We start from the raw sequence: 15,299 nt of genomic DNA, 5'->3' as shown, positions 1-15,299 counted from the left end.
CAATCATACTGATCCTTGAGAAGCCAATTATGTGCAGTGTCACCTATATATCAGCTCAGGCTTCCTCGCTGTGTGGCTAACAAGCTGTGTGACTTTGGGCAAGTGACTTCAGTTTCCCTTGCCTCAGTTTCCCCAACTGAAAATGAAAGAATTGGCCCAGAGGCTGTCTCAGGGCTTTGCAGCTCTGAGCTGCCAGGAGTCTATGATCCTTTTAATACATTGTATGTGTATGTGTGTGTGTGTGTATGTGTTGCTTGTGTGTGTGCTTCTACCCCAGCCCGCAGTAGTTCTAGCCAGGACGGAGTCGCTCATAGCCCCAGCTATCTATAATTAGATAATTATAGTGATAATTGTGCAGTGGCCTTTACTTCACCTGTTTGCAGGGTGTTAGAGCTCCTAACAACGCAGTTGAGGATTTGTCAGTTTTCATTGTCCTGTGGGCAGCTGGACTCCAGAGCTTGGGTGAGAAAATTAGGCTAAGATGTTAACCTGTCAGGCTGCCCATCCGAGTTTTAATTTTACAACGTTAAAGGGAAGTCACCATTTAAAAAACCACAAGTAGGGAACTACAGGAAGAGATTGCCTAGTTTTTCCCTCTGTGATTATTTCCAAGAACATATTAAACTTTTGATTCGTTTTTAATTTTTTTTTAAAACCTCTAAATTAAAAACCCATGTATACAACCTCTTTCTTCCTCTGGCCCAGAGCCTGAAAGGAGCAAGACATTCAGTGATCATGTGTGGAATAAATGAATGAGTATCTTGACTTTCTCTACCTGGAATTTTAGTCTGATAGGAACCTCAGATCAGAGGTGGCAAAGTGGCAGCCCATGGGCTGGGACTGGCCTGCATCTGTGTTTTATTTGGTCTGAACATTGTTCTTAAAATATTTGGATCATGTGTCAATATTTAAAAATCAAGAGCTTTCACCTAAAGTTGAGCAGATCTAAGAACACCACCCACGTTCTTACACGGCAGTAATTAGCTCCAATGTGCCACAGTCCTCCCCACTCCCAAGCGCATAACAGCTATAATTTTATATTTAGGCTAAGATCAGAGAGTGTCTAGAAATTCTTCCTCCTTAAAACTAACACTAACTTTCCTGTCAGGCTATAATAAGGAGATCGCCCAGGTATTAGTCACTGCCCTCCTCACACAAGTAAATTTCCAATTGTAAGTAAGGACCAAGTCATATATATTGTACCAAAGCTGTCTCCTAAAGCAAATCTCACCCGTAACCCACCGGTCTTTGGAGTGAAGATGTCCATGTGATGTGTGTGTGTAAATACAGATTCCCCTCATGCAGAAGCGATATATGTCTTGGAGGAGCAGACTGATGCTTTGAGCTAAATATAAAGAAAGCACGTGCCCAGCAAATTTACCCTGTGCAGACATTAAGATTAGGAGAATGAGACTTAAGTGCCTTAAAGTTTAGATCGTTCCAATTACCAGCAGGCATCATGGACGTATACGACCTTTACAGGAATGTAGAGGCTAGTTATTGACTATTCTTTGCTATTCAGTAAAGTGGACCCCACTTTAGGATCTTGATTAACCTTAAAAACTAAAACAATACATTGTTTTCCACACGTGCTGTAATTGAGACTTTTCTCTCATTTTACTCTGCTTCCCCCACTTACCTTCTGTCTCCTCAGTTATTCCAAATTAGAGAGCCCTTGGTGGGGTCCTGGTCTTACCACACTGCCTGGACACATAATAGTCACTCCATGGACGTTTGTTGGACGAATAAGAAATGAAGGAATGAAAGATACATTTCTACACTTACATGTTCAACAAATACTGTCCTGGTCGAAGGTGACACCAAAATGGTTGTGGGAACTCTTTCCTCACCAACTGGGTAGGCTGGGTCTGAGAGTCAGTTTCAGGTTCTAATAGTCATCCAAGGCAGCATTTTTTTATACATTTAACTGCTCCACGATGAATTTACATAATATGGCACCTTGCTCTGTAAAACAAGACACCATATTAAATCTGGCTAGCTCTAGCCTGCCCAATCTCAGCATCATTTTTGGCCACTGACACACGAAGAGCCTGTGTTCTCAGCATTCCATGGGCATTTAATTTATTGCATTGGCCATTTTTGTAATTTTCCCCTCACTAACATAGTCCATTTTTTAAAAATTTATTTATTTTTAATTTATTTATTTTTGGCTGCATTGGGTCTTCGTTGCTGCTCGCGGGCATTCTCTAGTTGCGGCGAGCAGGGGCCACTCTTCATTGTGGTACGCGGGCTTCTCATTGTGGTGGCCTCTCTTGTTGAAGAGCACGGGCTCTAGGCGCACGGGCCTCAGCAGTTGCAGCATGTGGGCTCAGTAGTTGTGGCTCGCAGGCTCAGTAGTTGTGGCACATGGGCTCAGTTGCTCCGCGGCATGTGGGATCTTCCTGGACCAGGGCTTGAACCCGTGTCCCCTGCATTGGCAGGCAGACTCCCAACCACTGCGCCACCAGGGAAGCCCCATAGTCCATTTTTAATAATGCCTTTTTTGAGATGTGAAATTCATAAAATTCACCCGTTTAAAGTATATAATTCAATGTTTCTTAGTATATTCACAGAGTTATATGACAATCACCATAGTCAATTTTAGAACATTTTCATCACCTCAAAAAGAAACCTGTTCCCATTAGCTGTCACTCCACATTTCTCACCTTCCTCCTCAGCTCTAGGCAACCGTTAATCTACTTTCTGTCTCTACAGATCTGACTGTTCTCTGGACATATCATATAAATGGAATCAGACACTATGTAGTCCTTTGTGACTGGCTTCTTTCACTTAGCATGATGTTTTCAAGGTTTCATCTATGATGTAGCACGCACCAGTACTTCTTTTTGTTGCCAAATAGTATTCTGTTGTATGGATATACCACACTTTATTTATCCATTTGTCACTTGATAGACATTTGAGTTGTTTCCACGTTTGGGCTTTTATGACTATAAACGTTCATGTATAAGTTTTTGTGTCAACATATTCTTTTATTTCTCTTGGGTATATACCTAGGAGTGGAATTGCTGTGTCATATGATAACCCTTAATCTTTTGAGAAACTGCCAGACTGTTTTCCAAAGGGGCTGTACCATTTTACATTCCCATCAGCAGTGTATGAGTGTTTCAATGTCTCCACATTCTCACCAACACTTGTTTTTACTCGTCTTTTTTATTATAGCCATCCTAATGGGTGTGAAGTAGTATCTCACCCTGGGTTTAATTTGTGTTTCCTTGATGGTTAATGATGTTGAGCAGCTTTTCATGTGCTTACTGGCCATTTTTATATCTTCTTTGGAGAAATGTCTATTCAGATCCATTGCCCATTTTTATATTCTGTTGTTTGTCTTATATATTTTGAGTTTAGGAGATCTTTAAGTATTCTGCATACTCGATCCTTCTCAGATATATGATTTGCAAAAACTTTCTCCCAAACTGTGGGTTGTCTTTTTACTTCACAGTTTCCTTTGAAGCACAAACATTTTCAAGTTTGATGAAGTCCAATTTATTTATTTTTTTCTTTTGTTGCTTATTGTTTTCATATCATATCTAAGAAACCATTGCTTAATCCAGGTCACAGAGATTTATGCCTATGTTTTCTTCCAAAAGTTTTATAGTTTTAGCTCTTACATTTAGGTCTTTGATTTATTTTGAGTTAATTCTTGTATATCATGTGAGTTCATATGCTGTTTTTGAAAACAAGTTAAAATGATAAATAATCATGAGTTTAAAAAATATACAACTGTCTGGTTTTAATTGAAAATCACGTTATAGTTCACTAGACGCACCATTTGATAGAATGAAAATAAACTCCTAATGAGGCTGATACTCTCAGTATTTACTTTAAAAATCCAATAAGCTAAGAATTGTTAGAAAAGGCCTTACATGTTTTTGTTTTTTAAAAGTCAACTGCTTTCAATAAAGATAAATGAAACTATATTTTAACATGACATCTAAGTAATATTTTTAAAATACATTAAAAACATCTTCACTCCCCTATTAGAATGATATGGGCTTCAGTTTTAACACTGAAATGGTTCTCAATCGGGGCGATTTTGCACCCCTACCAGGGATATCTGGCGATATTTGGAGACATTTTGGCTGTCACAACTTAGGAGGGGGGTGGTGCTACCAGCATCCATTAGACAGAGGACAGAGATGCTGCTAACCAGCCAAGAATGCATAGAACAAGCCACATGACAAGGAATCATCCAGCCCCAAATACCTCTTGTGCTGACATTGAAAACCCTACTTTCCCCGCCCCCAGTTTTATTGAGATATAATTGGCATACAGCACGGTAGAAGTTTAAGGTGTACAGCATAAAGACTTGACTTACATACATCATGAAATGATTACCAGTTCAGTGACCATCCATTATCTCATGTATATACAAAAAAAGAAAAAGAAAAAAATGTGAAAAGCCCTACTTTGAATCAGTGGCCTCTATCAGATATATTCAAAACGAGATGTGAGTTTGCAAACCCTTTTCCCCTCAGTTACAACATCATGGGTTTCTCCCATCACAATACTGAGCCTTTCGGAAGTCAGAATGTGCCCCAGCACCTCACTGCCATCAAAATCCTTTATGGTGACAAAAATCTCTCAGGTCTTCCCTGTGGGGATCATTGGGAAAACACTTGCTTCCCATGCTTAATTCATTTTATATTTGTACGTGTTCCTTTTTCGAATTTTAAGATATATTGGGATAACACATACCCTGTCCAACATATTTGGGTAACCAACCTCCTGGTATAAGGTATTTTATCTGATTTTAGAACAGCAACAATAGTCAATGATCATTTATGTGCTCACTGTATCAGACACCGTGCTAAGCACTCTTCTGCACTATCTAATTTACTTTTCTCAACAATTCTGAGAGAGTGGCTGTTATTATTCACATTTTACAGCCAGAGAAACAGAGAAACGGTGAGATTTGCCCAAGATCATGTTGCTGGAGACATCATTACTCCAAGTCAGGGCTTAAGCCTGGTGTGGGGTAACTGTGACATGCTGGCGTGTCACAAAGAATTTGATTACTTATTATGGGTAATCACAGATGGACATTTGCCGACATTTAGGCTGTGCCGTCACTCAACTGGGCTACGGTAGATGTACTTTCACTGAATGGACACACACTAGTAGCCACAGGAAATCCTGTCTCACCTGGGACATACCCGTGGAAATGTGGCTCATCTGTGGACCATCAGCCATCCTTCATATCACGGTGGACAGTGTCTGAGGACTGCTGCTTAAGGAAAACTAGGGTATCTGTGGCACCACGTATGTTCTTGACACTCATCCACAAATCAGTCACGGCTTGATTTTCTACCTATTGGCCGTCCTCTCATAATGTGCTCCAACTCCCAAATGTCCCTCTTGACTCGTGGCCTAAATGCATTTGCACATACACCAGCCCCACTCTCTGAGCCCCTGTGTGTACCGATCAGTGTGCTAGGCCCTGCTCACCTCAGCTCTCGCGGAGTTGGGCTCACACTCCAGTCTCCTGATCTTGCACCCACCACTCTTAGTGGAACAGCACAGTGGTAAACTATCTTGTAAAAAGAACAAAAAACAAAAAAAAACTCATACTGCAGTCAAACAGTAGCATCTCCCTCCCAGGCTTTGTCCTTCTATGTCCCAGGCACAGAGCTCTCTTCTTATAGCTGATAGTATTTCCCTCTCAGAGGGGGCTTTTAGGAAAGGATGTGAAGTGTGAGTGAGTGAGTGAAGATATGCATTTTGCTGGTACAAAGATTGGAGACGGAACGGCTCTCCAATTTAGCCATTTTGGGGGTGCAGCAAGAAGTGAGGTGAGATTCTGCTCACATCAGCTTTCCCCATATCCTCCTGACCTCCCCGAATGAAAGGGAGTGGGGAGAGAGCAATGATCTAACTAGAAGATTGCCCTCTTCCCCCAAATCTGAAGAAGGACCCACCCTGGTTTCGGTTCTAGATTGGGGCAAGTCTTTCTTTGCTCTTGGCCTCAGTTTCCTCTTGAAGGGAGCATGTGTACACTTGATGATCTCTAAGCATCCTGGCAACCGTAAACTTCTTTGAATCGCTACGATACTGAGTTAAAGTGAAGTCCATGTGATTCAAATCCACCCTGATTAGGAATCCGCCTTAGTAGTGAGCCCACACCTAGAAGCCTGTCCATGTTTGAAGAAGAGAACACAGTGATTGGTTGATGCTATCTTTCTTGAGAGACCCATCTCCACGGGCAACGTTCAAAATATTTAACAGCCAGCATGCATGAGCACGACAGTCAGGAGGGTAGAAAGCAGCTGGTAGGGCCAACCAGGGCTGCAGCCTGAGAGCATGCCTGGCCCTTCCTGCAGTCCTGCCCAGCTTTCTCTGCTTGTTTTTTGGGTCTGCCTCTTCCTGCCTGATTCTGCATCCAGGGCCCTAACTCAAACCCCCCGGGCTGCTTCTCTCCCCAACCACTTTCTACACAACGGCTGTAAATACCCTCATGCATCCAAACACCAACTTAATCCTATTTCTCCCTCAGCAGATGCTCTTGGAGCCCTCCGCTGTGCTCAGCCCCTGGTCAGCTGACCCCTCACCCCCTTGCCTTTAAAACAATGTTAGAGGCTGGGAAACAGGTATGGTTAAGAGACCTGAGTGCTAGCCTAGCTCTGCCCCTGTCTGCCAGTGACCTTGGGCAAGCCTCTGCCCCTCCCATGTTGTTAGTTTCCTTACATGTAAATGAGCGACTTAGATTGAGCTCCCCGTTTTTCAGTGATGAGTTTCTGGAGGAATGCGAGTCTTCAGCAGCTGACTGCTCTCTCTCTTTCTCTCTCTCTGTGCACCTGCCCCGCAACTGCCACTGTAGAATGCACTGCTGCCTGCGGGCCTGAGGCAGAAGGATCAGACCACCAAGGCGCCCACGGGCCCCTTTAAAAGGGAGGAGCTCTTGGATCACTTGGAAAAGCAAGCAAAGGAGTTTAAGGACCGAGAAGATCTGGTCCCCTACACAGGGGAGAAGCGAGGTACTGAACAATGTTGCACTTTTGAGTACGTCATTCCCCATGATCATTGAGTGGCAGCTGTATGCCAGGCCCTGTGTTGGGCCAGATATGACTGGACCTCCTTGCTCTCATCCCTGCCTGGCCCAAAGTCACAAACCCAACTCCCAAAGCATTGGCGCATGGGGTAGATTTAGTAAAGTTTTGGGGTAAACCAGACCCGTAACACTCCCCTAAGTCCCCTTTAACTAGGGTGTCCTGATTATTTTTCATACAAACCTGATACTGTCAAAAGGGAAAGAAGAAACTATTAAAATGTATCAGGACATGAGGCCCAAACAAGACCTGTCCCCTCCAAACCAGGAACAAGAGATATCCTGTCTCTACCCTAATAATCCCTTCTTTTTCCCCAAAGTTCCTCTCTCTGGCAGCTGCAGCTTCCCTTCCTTCATCTGCCCCTCTAAGACTCTCTGCCCCAGACTAAGGCAAGCCATCTAGAAGACTCCGGGGAGCAGAGAGGCACTCCAACTATCCAACCCTTCCAGAACGTCCCCTTCACTCCAAATCATCCTCCTGTCCTCTGGCACCATACTCACCCTTGCTCACTGCCCTGCTGCCCCACAGGCCTCTTTCTCTTCCCCAAACACTCCAAGCTCTTTCCTACCTCAGGACCTTTGCACGTATGCCCTCTGCATGGAATGCTGGTCCTCTGTCCGCCTCCGAGCTGGCTTCAGGGCTGGCTTCTCTCCTCTGTAAGAGGCGTAATGGTTAGAAACATAGCCTGGAGTTGGGTCTACTTTGGCTACAGTCTTGGCACTACCCCTTACTAGGCTGTGTGAACTCAAGTACATTTGTTTGTTTGGCCATGCCACGTGGTTTACAGGATCTTAGTCCCCGACCAGGGATCTAACCTGTGCCCCCTGCAGTGGAAGTGCAGTCGTAACCACTGGACCGCCAGGGAATTCCCTTGAGTACATTTTTAAACCTGCTGTGCCTCCATTTCCTCATCTGTAAAATGGGGTTGATGAATATTACCAGCCTTCTGAGGGAGTTATGAAGATTGAGTTAAGATCTATATAAAGCACCCGGTGCATCATGAATGCTATGTCAATATTAGCTATTATTTCCCTTTCGGTCTCGACTGTACTGTCTCCTCTTTCAGGAAAGCCTTTCCGGTCTCCACTGTTTAGGACATTCCATCCCTTCAGTTCCCCCTTGGTTATTCTCCATCTCGGGACCCTGTGTGTGTTCTTCAGAGCAATTCTTATTTTATCATTATGTATTTATTTACACTGGCCTGTAAGCTCCATGAGGCAGGGACTCAGCTGCTTTTGCCTACACAGTTCCCCCAGCACCCAGCACAGGGCCTAGTGTACAGTAGGGCCCAGGAGAGAGGTGTTGAATGAATGAATGAGTTCAAATTAAATATATGCATAATGGATCTTATAGGCTTTTTCCTTCAAATATAAGCTCCATGGGTACAAGTACCACATCTGTCTAGTTCATTGTTATATCTCTATACCTCAAAAACCCTAGCGTGTAGTAGGCACCTAGTAAAATATTTGTTGAATGAAAGCATTAATTCTAGTTAATAAATTACTTGGGTAATTAATTGTCTGTGTTCCACCTCTTCCATTCTCCTCACCCCCAAGAATGTCGGCATGATGGGCCAAGGGTCCCCGTCTTTCTGTGTCCCTGTTGTACTAGCACAGTGCTACCTGATAAATAATGAAATGAAAGAGCAAGCAGGTGTGGGCATTTCAGGGAGGACTTCTAGCCATCCCAGCGCCTGGAATTGAAGCTCAGTCCAGATTTTACTGAAAACTTGGAAGGTCAGGGAAGCCCAGGAGACATCTGGATCACAGAGCTTTGGAAGAATTGTGTGGTCTGAGGCACCCTGGAGCTGGCGGCAGGGGAAGGGGCCCTTGACCGTAAGGGCTGGGGGTGCCTGGCTGAGAGCATAGGCACAAGATGGTTTTAAGCAAGGTACTTGTACCATGAGGAGTGAGTTCTGTGCAGCAGGTGAAGATAATAAAATCTCTGGATTTCATGGGGCCTTAAAACTCCCACTATCCCCACCACACATTTGAAAAATGGGGAAACCAAGGCTGTGAGAGAGTCAGCAGCAGACCTGAGTGGACAGTTGGTGAGTCATTACTAACATCTGTTCCCTTGTGTGCCCATCCCCCTCCCAGGGGAGGAGCTGGAGATGAGATGGGGGATGGGGAAGGGAATCGGGGCGATATATAAACCAGTCCTGCTGCCCCTTCGCAGAGCGCTGACCTGGCCCCAAGCCGGGAACAGCTCACCAGACTCCCAGAGCCTGAGTGCCCTCATGAAAAACCAGACTGACCCAAGGAGGGTAGCTGGAATTTATTCTATTTTCATATTATGACAAGCCTCAAAGGTTTATCATCATCGTCACCACCACCAGCATCGTCATCATAAAATATTTACATGATGATTGTTGGAGTCCATGTATATTGAATAAGTACAGTCTCAACAGAGAGTGTGGGGAAGGAGACCTTCCAGCTCTAACAGGCAGACGCAGGGCCGTTCAGTCCAGCTCTACTCAGCATTTGCCCCACGCTGGGCCGAGAGCGAGCCTAGGCTAAGGGGAAATAGCATTTCAGGCACTACGAAACCCAGCAGGATGTGGTAAGACCCATAAACTGGTACAAAGTCCTGAGAGATTTGGATTTTCCCTCAGTCTCACTCAAGTGGGAGAATCAGAATAAAGTTCCATGCAGGGTATTTTCATTATACAGATTGTGCTGAAGAAACAAAGTAAGAGAGACTTAAAATGGAAGTTTAGTTTCCTTTCACTTAGTAGAGCTGCAGGGTTAGGCATTCCAGGGCTTGTAAGACATCTTCCTTGGCATTAGGAATCAAGACCCTTTCCAGTTTTTCATTCTGCCATCCTTGTAATATATTCTTGTCCTCATGGTCCATCTAGTTGCTGAGGCTCCAGTCATCACACCCACATTCCAACTAGTAAGATGAAGGAAGGGAAGACATCTGAGTCCCTCTTATAGTGTCTTAAGAGTCACCACCCTCATGGAGGCACCTGCTGCAGGGGCATAATAAACCATAGGTCTTAAATATTTACTGAATGTTCATCCTAGTCACTGCATCAGTCATTTTCAGAGTTCATTTTCCTTTTAGCCATGTTGATTTGCTGTTTTCCAGATGCACCTCTGGTGAAGGTTATGACACATTTTCTCCCAGATGATTTTGCTGACTGTTCTGCTTGTATAGTAATTGATCTTTGCTGTAAACTATTTATTTATTTATTTATTTTATAAATTTATTTGTTTATTTTTTGGCTGCGTTGGGTCATCGTTGCTTCACGCGGGCTTTCTCTAGTTGTGGCGAGCAGGGGCTACTCTTCGTTGTGGTGCACGGGCTTCTCCTTGCGGTGGCTTCTCTTGTTGCGGAGCACGGGCTCTAAGCACGCAGCCTTCAGTAGTTGTGGCACACAGGCTCAGTCGTGTGGCTTGCAGGCTCTACAGCGCAGGCTCAGTAGTTGTGGTGCACAGGCTTAGTTGCTCCGTGGCATGTGAGATCTTCCCGGACCGGGGCTTGAACCCGTGTCCCCTGCCCTGGCAGGCAGATTCTTAACCACTGCACCACCAGGGAAGCCCCTGTAAACAATTTAAATAACAAAACAAAGTAATACTCTCTGCTGAGAGGTAGGCACTGATCCCATTTTAGTGAATATCCTTCTGAACATTGCTCTTCCCACCCCTCCCCACCTCTGGTCCAAGTCACTGTCATCTCTCATGTGGACTTTTGAAGGAGCCTCCTAACCATCTCCTGGCTTCCATCCTGGCCCCACTGCAGGCTATTCTCAATCAGTAGCCAAAATGAGCAGGTTTTTAAAAATTGAAGTAAAATTCACATAACATAACGTTAAGTATTTTCAAGTGAACAATTCAGTGGCATTTAGTACACACACAACGTTGTGCAACTACCATCTCTATCTGGATCCAAAACATTTTCATCACTCCAAAATAAAACCCTGTATCCAATAAGCAGTTACTCTCCATGCCCCTCGCTCCCAGCCCCTGGCAACCACCAATCTGTTTCTATGGATTTACCTATTCTGGATATCTCCTATAAATTAAATCATATAATATGTGACTTTGCGTGTCTGGCTTCTTTCACTTAGAATATTATTTTCGAGACTCATTCATTCCCTTTTATTACTGAATAATATTCCACAATTTGTCTATTGACAAACATTTTGGTTGTTTCCGCTTTTTGGCTGTCGTGATTGGGGTGCTGTGAGTATTCCTATACAAGTATTTGTATGGGTAACTTTTGGGTATATACCTAGGAGTGGAATTGCTGGATCGTATGGTAATTCTGTGTTTAATTTTTTGAAGAACTGCCAAACAGTTTTCCCAAGCAACTGCACCCTTTTACATTCCCATCAGCAATATATGAGGGTTCCAATTTCTCCACATCCTTGCCAACACTTGTTATTTTCCATTTTGGTTTTTGGTTTATGTTATAGCCATTATCATGGTTGTGAAGTGGTATCTCATTGTGGTTTTGATTTGCATTTGTCTAATGACCAATGATGTTGAGCATCTTGTCATGTGCTTGGCCATCTGTACAGTTGACTCTCCATATCTGCAGGTTCCATATCCGCGGATTCAGCCAACTGGGGATCAAAAATATTCAGAAAAATTCCGCACAGTTTAAAAAGGCAAAACTTGAATTTGCCACGCACTGGCAACTATTTACATAGAATTTACATTGTATTAGGTATTATACGTAACCTAGAGGTGATCTAAAGTATAAAGGAGGATGTGTGTAGGTTATATGCAAATACTATACCATTTTATATAAGGGACTTGAGCATCCAATCCCCCTCAAATACCTAGAGGCAATTGTATATCCTTTTTGGAGAAATGTCTTTAAGTCCTTTGCCCATTTTTAAATTGGGTTGTTTTTCTTTTTGTTGTTGAGTTGTAAAAGTTCTTTATATATTCTGAATACTAGATCCTATCAGGTATATGATTTGTAAATATTTTCTCCTCTTCTGTATGTTATCTTTCCACTTTCTTGATAATGTCCTTTGATACACAAAAGTTTTATTTTGGTCAAGTTCAATTGATCTATTTTGGTTAAGTTCGATTGATCTATTTTTCTTTAGTTGCTTATTCTTTTGTTGTCATATCTAGGACTACTTTGCCAAATCTAAGGTCATAAAGATTTACACTTATGTTTTCTTCTAAGAATTTTATAATTTTAGGTATTATATTTAAATCATTGATCCATTTCCAGTTGGTTTTTGTGTATGGTATGAGATAGGGGTCCAGCTTTATCTTTCTGCATGTGGATACCCAGTTGTCCCACACCACTTCTTGAAGAAACTGTTCTTTCCCCATTCAATGGACTTGGCACCCTTGTCAAAAATCAATTTGCCATAGATGTATAAGTTTATTTCTGGACTCTCAATTCTATTCCATTTTTTTATATGTCTATCCTTATGTCAGTGTCACACTGTTTAACTTTGTAGTAAGTTTTGAAATCAGGAAGTCTGAGTCCTCCAACTTTGTTCTTTATCAAGATTGTTTTGGTTATTTGGAGCCCCTTACAATTCCATATGAATTTGAGGACTGGCTTTTCCATTTCCAAAAAAAAGGAGGAGGACTATTGGAATTTTGATAAGGATGGTGTTGAATCTGTAGATTGCTTTGGGCAATATTGCCATTTTAATATTGTCTTCCAGTCCATGAACTTGGGATATCTTTCTGTTTATTTAGGTTTTCTTTCCTTTCTTTCAACAATGTTTTATAGTGTTCCATGCACAAGTCTTTCACCTCCTTGGTTAAATTTATTCCTACGTATTTTATTCTTTTGGATTGTATTGTAGATGAAATTATTTTCCTAATTTCCCTTTCAGATTGTTATTTGCTGGTGTACCCCACTTATTTGTATATGTTAATCTTGTACCCTGTTTTTCTGTGTGTGTGTGGAACATTTTCTGCATATAACATCGTGTCATCTGCGAACAGAGATCATTTTACTTCTTCCTTTCCAGTCTGGATGCCATGTATTTCTTTTTCTTGTCCATTTGCTCTGACTAGAACTTTCAATACACAGTTGGGTAGGAGCAATGAAAGCAGGCATCCTTGTCTTGTCGCTGGTCTGAGCAGCTCATTTCCTCACTCTGTCAGGGCCCAGCTCACAGGTCATCTTCCCTGACCACGCTACCGAAGATAGCAGAGCCCACCTCACCCACACCCCAGCGTGGAACTTCCTAGTCTTTTGCTTGGCTTTATTTTCCTTTGTGATTCTTAGTACTCTCTGGTATCTTTACATGTTTGTTTATTATCTGTCTTCTTTCACTAAACTGTTCACTGCTGTCCCCCTAGCTCCAAGAAGGGTGCTGGGCACATAGGAAGTATTCAGTAAATATGTGTTGCATGGATAAATATATATTGATATATGTGCAATTTTCATAAATGGAATTAAATAATTCATGCTATTTTGTAAACTTGCTTTTTCACACAAGATTTTGTCTTGGGCATTTTCCTTTCATAGTAAGTAGAGATCTCCACCATCCTTTATAATAATAACTGCTAGAACACCATCGTGTGGACGCCCCATAATTTCTTTAACAATGCCTCTTGGTGCACACTGCAGTGACCGACCAACCTCTTTGCTCTCTCGTTCAATTATGAGTCTGACACTGTAAAAATATCATGTCCCAAGAGACATTATATTTTCTCCCTATGTCTCTTTTAATAATCTGAGTGTATTTTATTTATTTGGTTTAGAAATGTTTCTCGATTTTTCTCTCATACCAGAACGTTTGTTTAGAGTATTCCAGACCCTGGCATTTTATTATATTTTTCTTTTGTATCTTTTCCTACTTACAGATTGTTAAAATTAATAACCAATGTTTTCAGTAGTGAGCAGTCTCCCTTGACCAAGTTATAAAGTTCTTTTCAAATGTGCAGGGTGCTTTGTTGGAGATCTCTGATTCCCTTTCTTTGGACAAGTTTGGCACCGGGTCCCCAGAGGGAGAAGTTTTAATGGACTCTCGGCATCGAGGGACCCACAGGGCTTTGGGACGGTCCACCCAGGGCCCCAGTGCAGCTGCACTCCCTGTAATGGGCACCCCGTGTGTTTTCAGGAAAAGTCTGGGTCCCCAAGCAGAAGCCGATGGACCCCGTGCTGGAAAGTGTGACACTGGAGCCAGAGCTGGAGGAGGCCCTGGCAAATGCCTCGGATGCGGAACTCTGTGACATCGCAGGTAAGAGGCGTTCCTGATGCTTCCCCACGTCCTCCAAAAGCGTTTGACCCACGTCTGCAGGCGAGCCTTGGATGGTTTATTTCAACATAAACACCCTCTCTGTTTCTAACAAGGACTAGAGCAGATAGAACTCTATTATTAAAAACCGAAATGGGTAAAATGGAGATAAAACCAAAACCCTTCCCACCACGGAGCCAGCTGTTGCTGCCATGAGACCCCATCCCAGAGGGTTGTGCAAGGCAGCCGGGGCCCTTCACCAGCCATGGCATCAAATCCTGCTCAGGCCGCCTGGGAAGACAGGATAGAGGGGGGAAGACAGAGGGCTGCCGGCATCGCAGGTCCAGGAGGCTCACAGAGGGCTGGAGCAAGTCATCTGATTCTACCATTTTGCACAGCTCGGAGAGCCGGGCTTAGAGGCGATCACCCCATATCTCATATTTGTACGACACCCTCCATCTTCATGTGTGTTTCCATGTGATCTTCACAAACAGCCCCTAAAACTCCAGAAGGTGGCCTGAGATCCAGAGCTTTTTGCCACCTGCTCTTTTCCCCTTTCTACTGTCTGGTCCCCGTCCCACTCGCCCGTGTCCCTTCCCCACGGGGGGTCAGGCTCTGGCCACAGTGTGCCCACCACCATGCTGTGCTCCCTGGCCCAGTGAGGTAGCTGGTCTTTTTCTTTTGCAGCCTTGGGGGCTACTAACCCTCACCCAGATGATGCCAGGAGTGTGGATGGGGTAGGGAGAGACTCAAGGCAAGTGGGAAGGGGAGAGGAAAGACAGGGTCAACTGTGAGGTCAAGGGAGGAGCCCAGACCTGGCTCCAGAGACTAAGTGGACGTTGGTGCCATTAATGAAGGTGCGTTAGTCTGCTCAGGCTGCCCTAACGAAATACCACAGGCTGGTGGCTTAAATAACAGAAACGTATTTTCTCAATAGTTCTGGAGGTTAGATGTCCAAGATCAAGGTGTCTACAGTCTTGGTTTCCTCTGAGCCCTCTCTCCTTGATTCCAGATGACCGTATCTCATGGTGTCCCTCTGTGCATGTGTCCCCTTGTGTCCC

General features: G+C 43.5%; 1 protein-coding gene across 2 annotated transcripts in view; it reads left to right on the top strand.

Moving 5' to 3' along the window:
• The window catches only part of TMOD1 (tropomodulin 1), an 80,554-nt gene that overhangs the window by 33,085 nt on the left and 32,170 nt on the right, over nt 1–15,299 (top strand). For both annotated transcript variants that reach the window (XM_032636056.1, XM_032636057.1), the window contains exons 3-4: nt 6,836–6,992; nt 14,122–14,241. In XM_032636056.1, the coding sequence (XP_032491947.1) occupies nt 6,836–6,992; nt 14,122–14,241 (277 nt within the window). The remainder of the gene's footprint in view (nt 1–6,835; nt 6,993–14,121; nt 14,242–15,299) is intronic.

The sequence above is a fragment of the Phocoena sinus genome, chromosome 6, assembly GCF_008692025.1.
Source record: "Phocoena sinus isolate mPhoSin1 chromosome 6, mPhoSin1.pri, whole genome shotgun sequence".
NCBI classification, from domain to species: domain Eukaryota; kingdom Metazoa; phylum Chordata; class Mammalia; order Artiodactyla; family Phocoenidae; genus Phocoena; species Phocoena sinus.
Note: the sequence above shows the minus strand (reverse complement) of the source record. Positions and strands in the feature narration are given on the sequence as shown.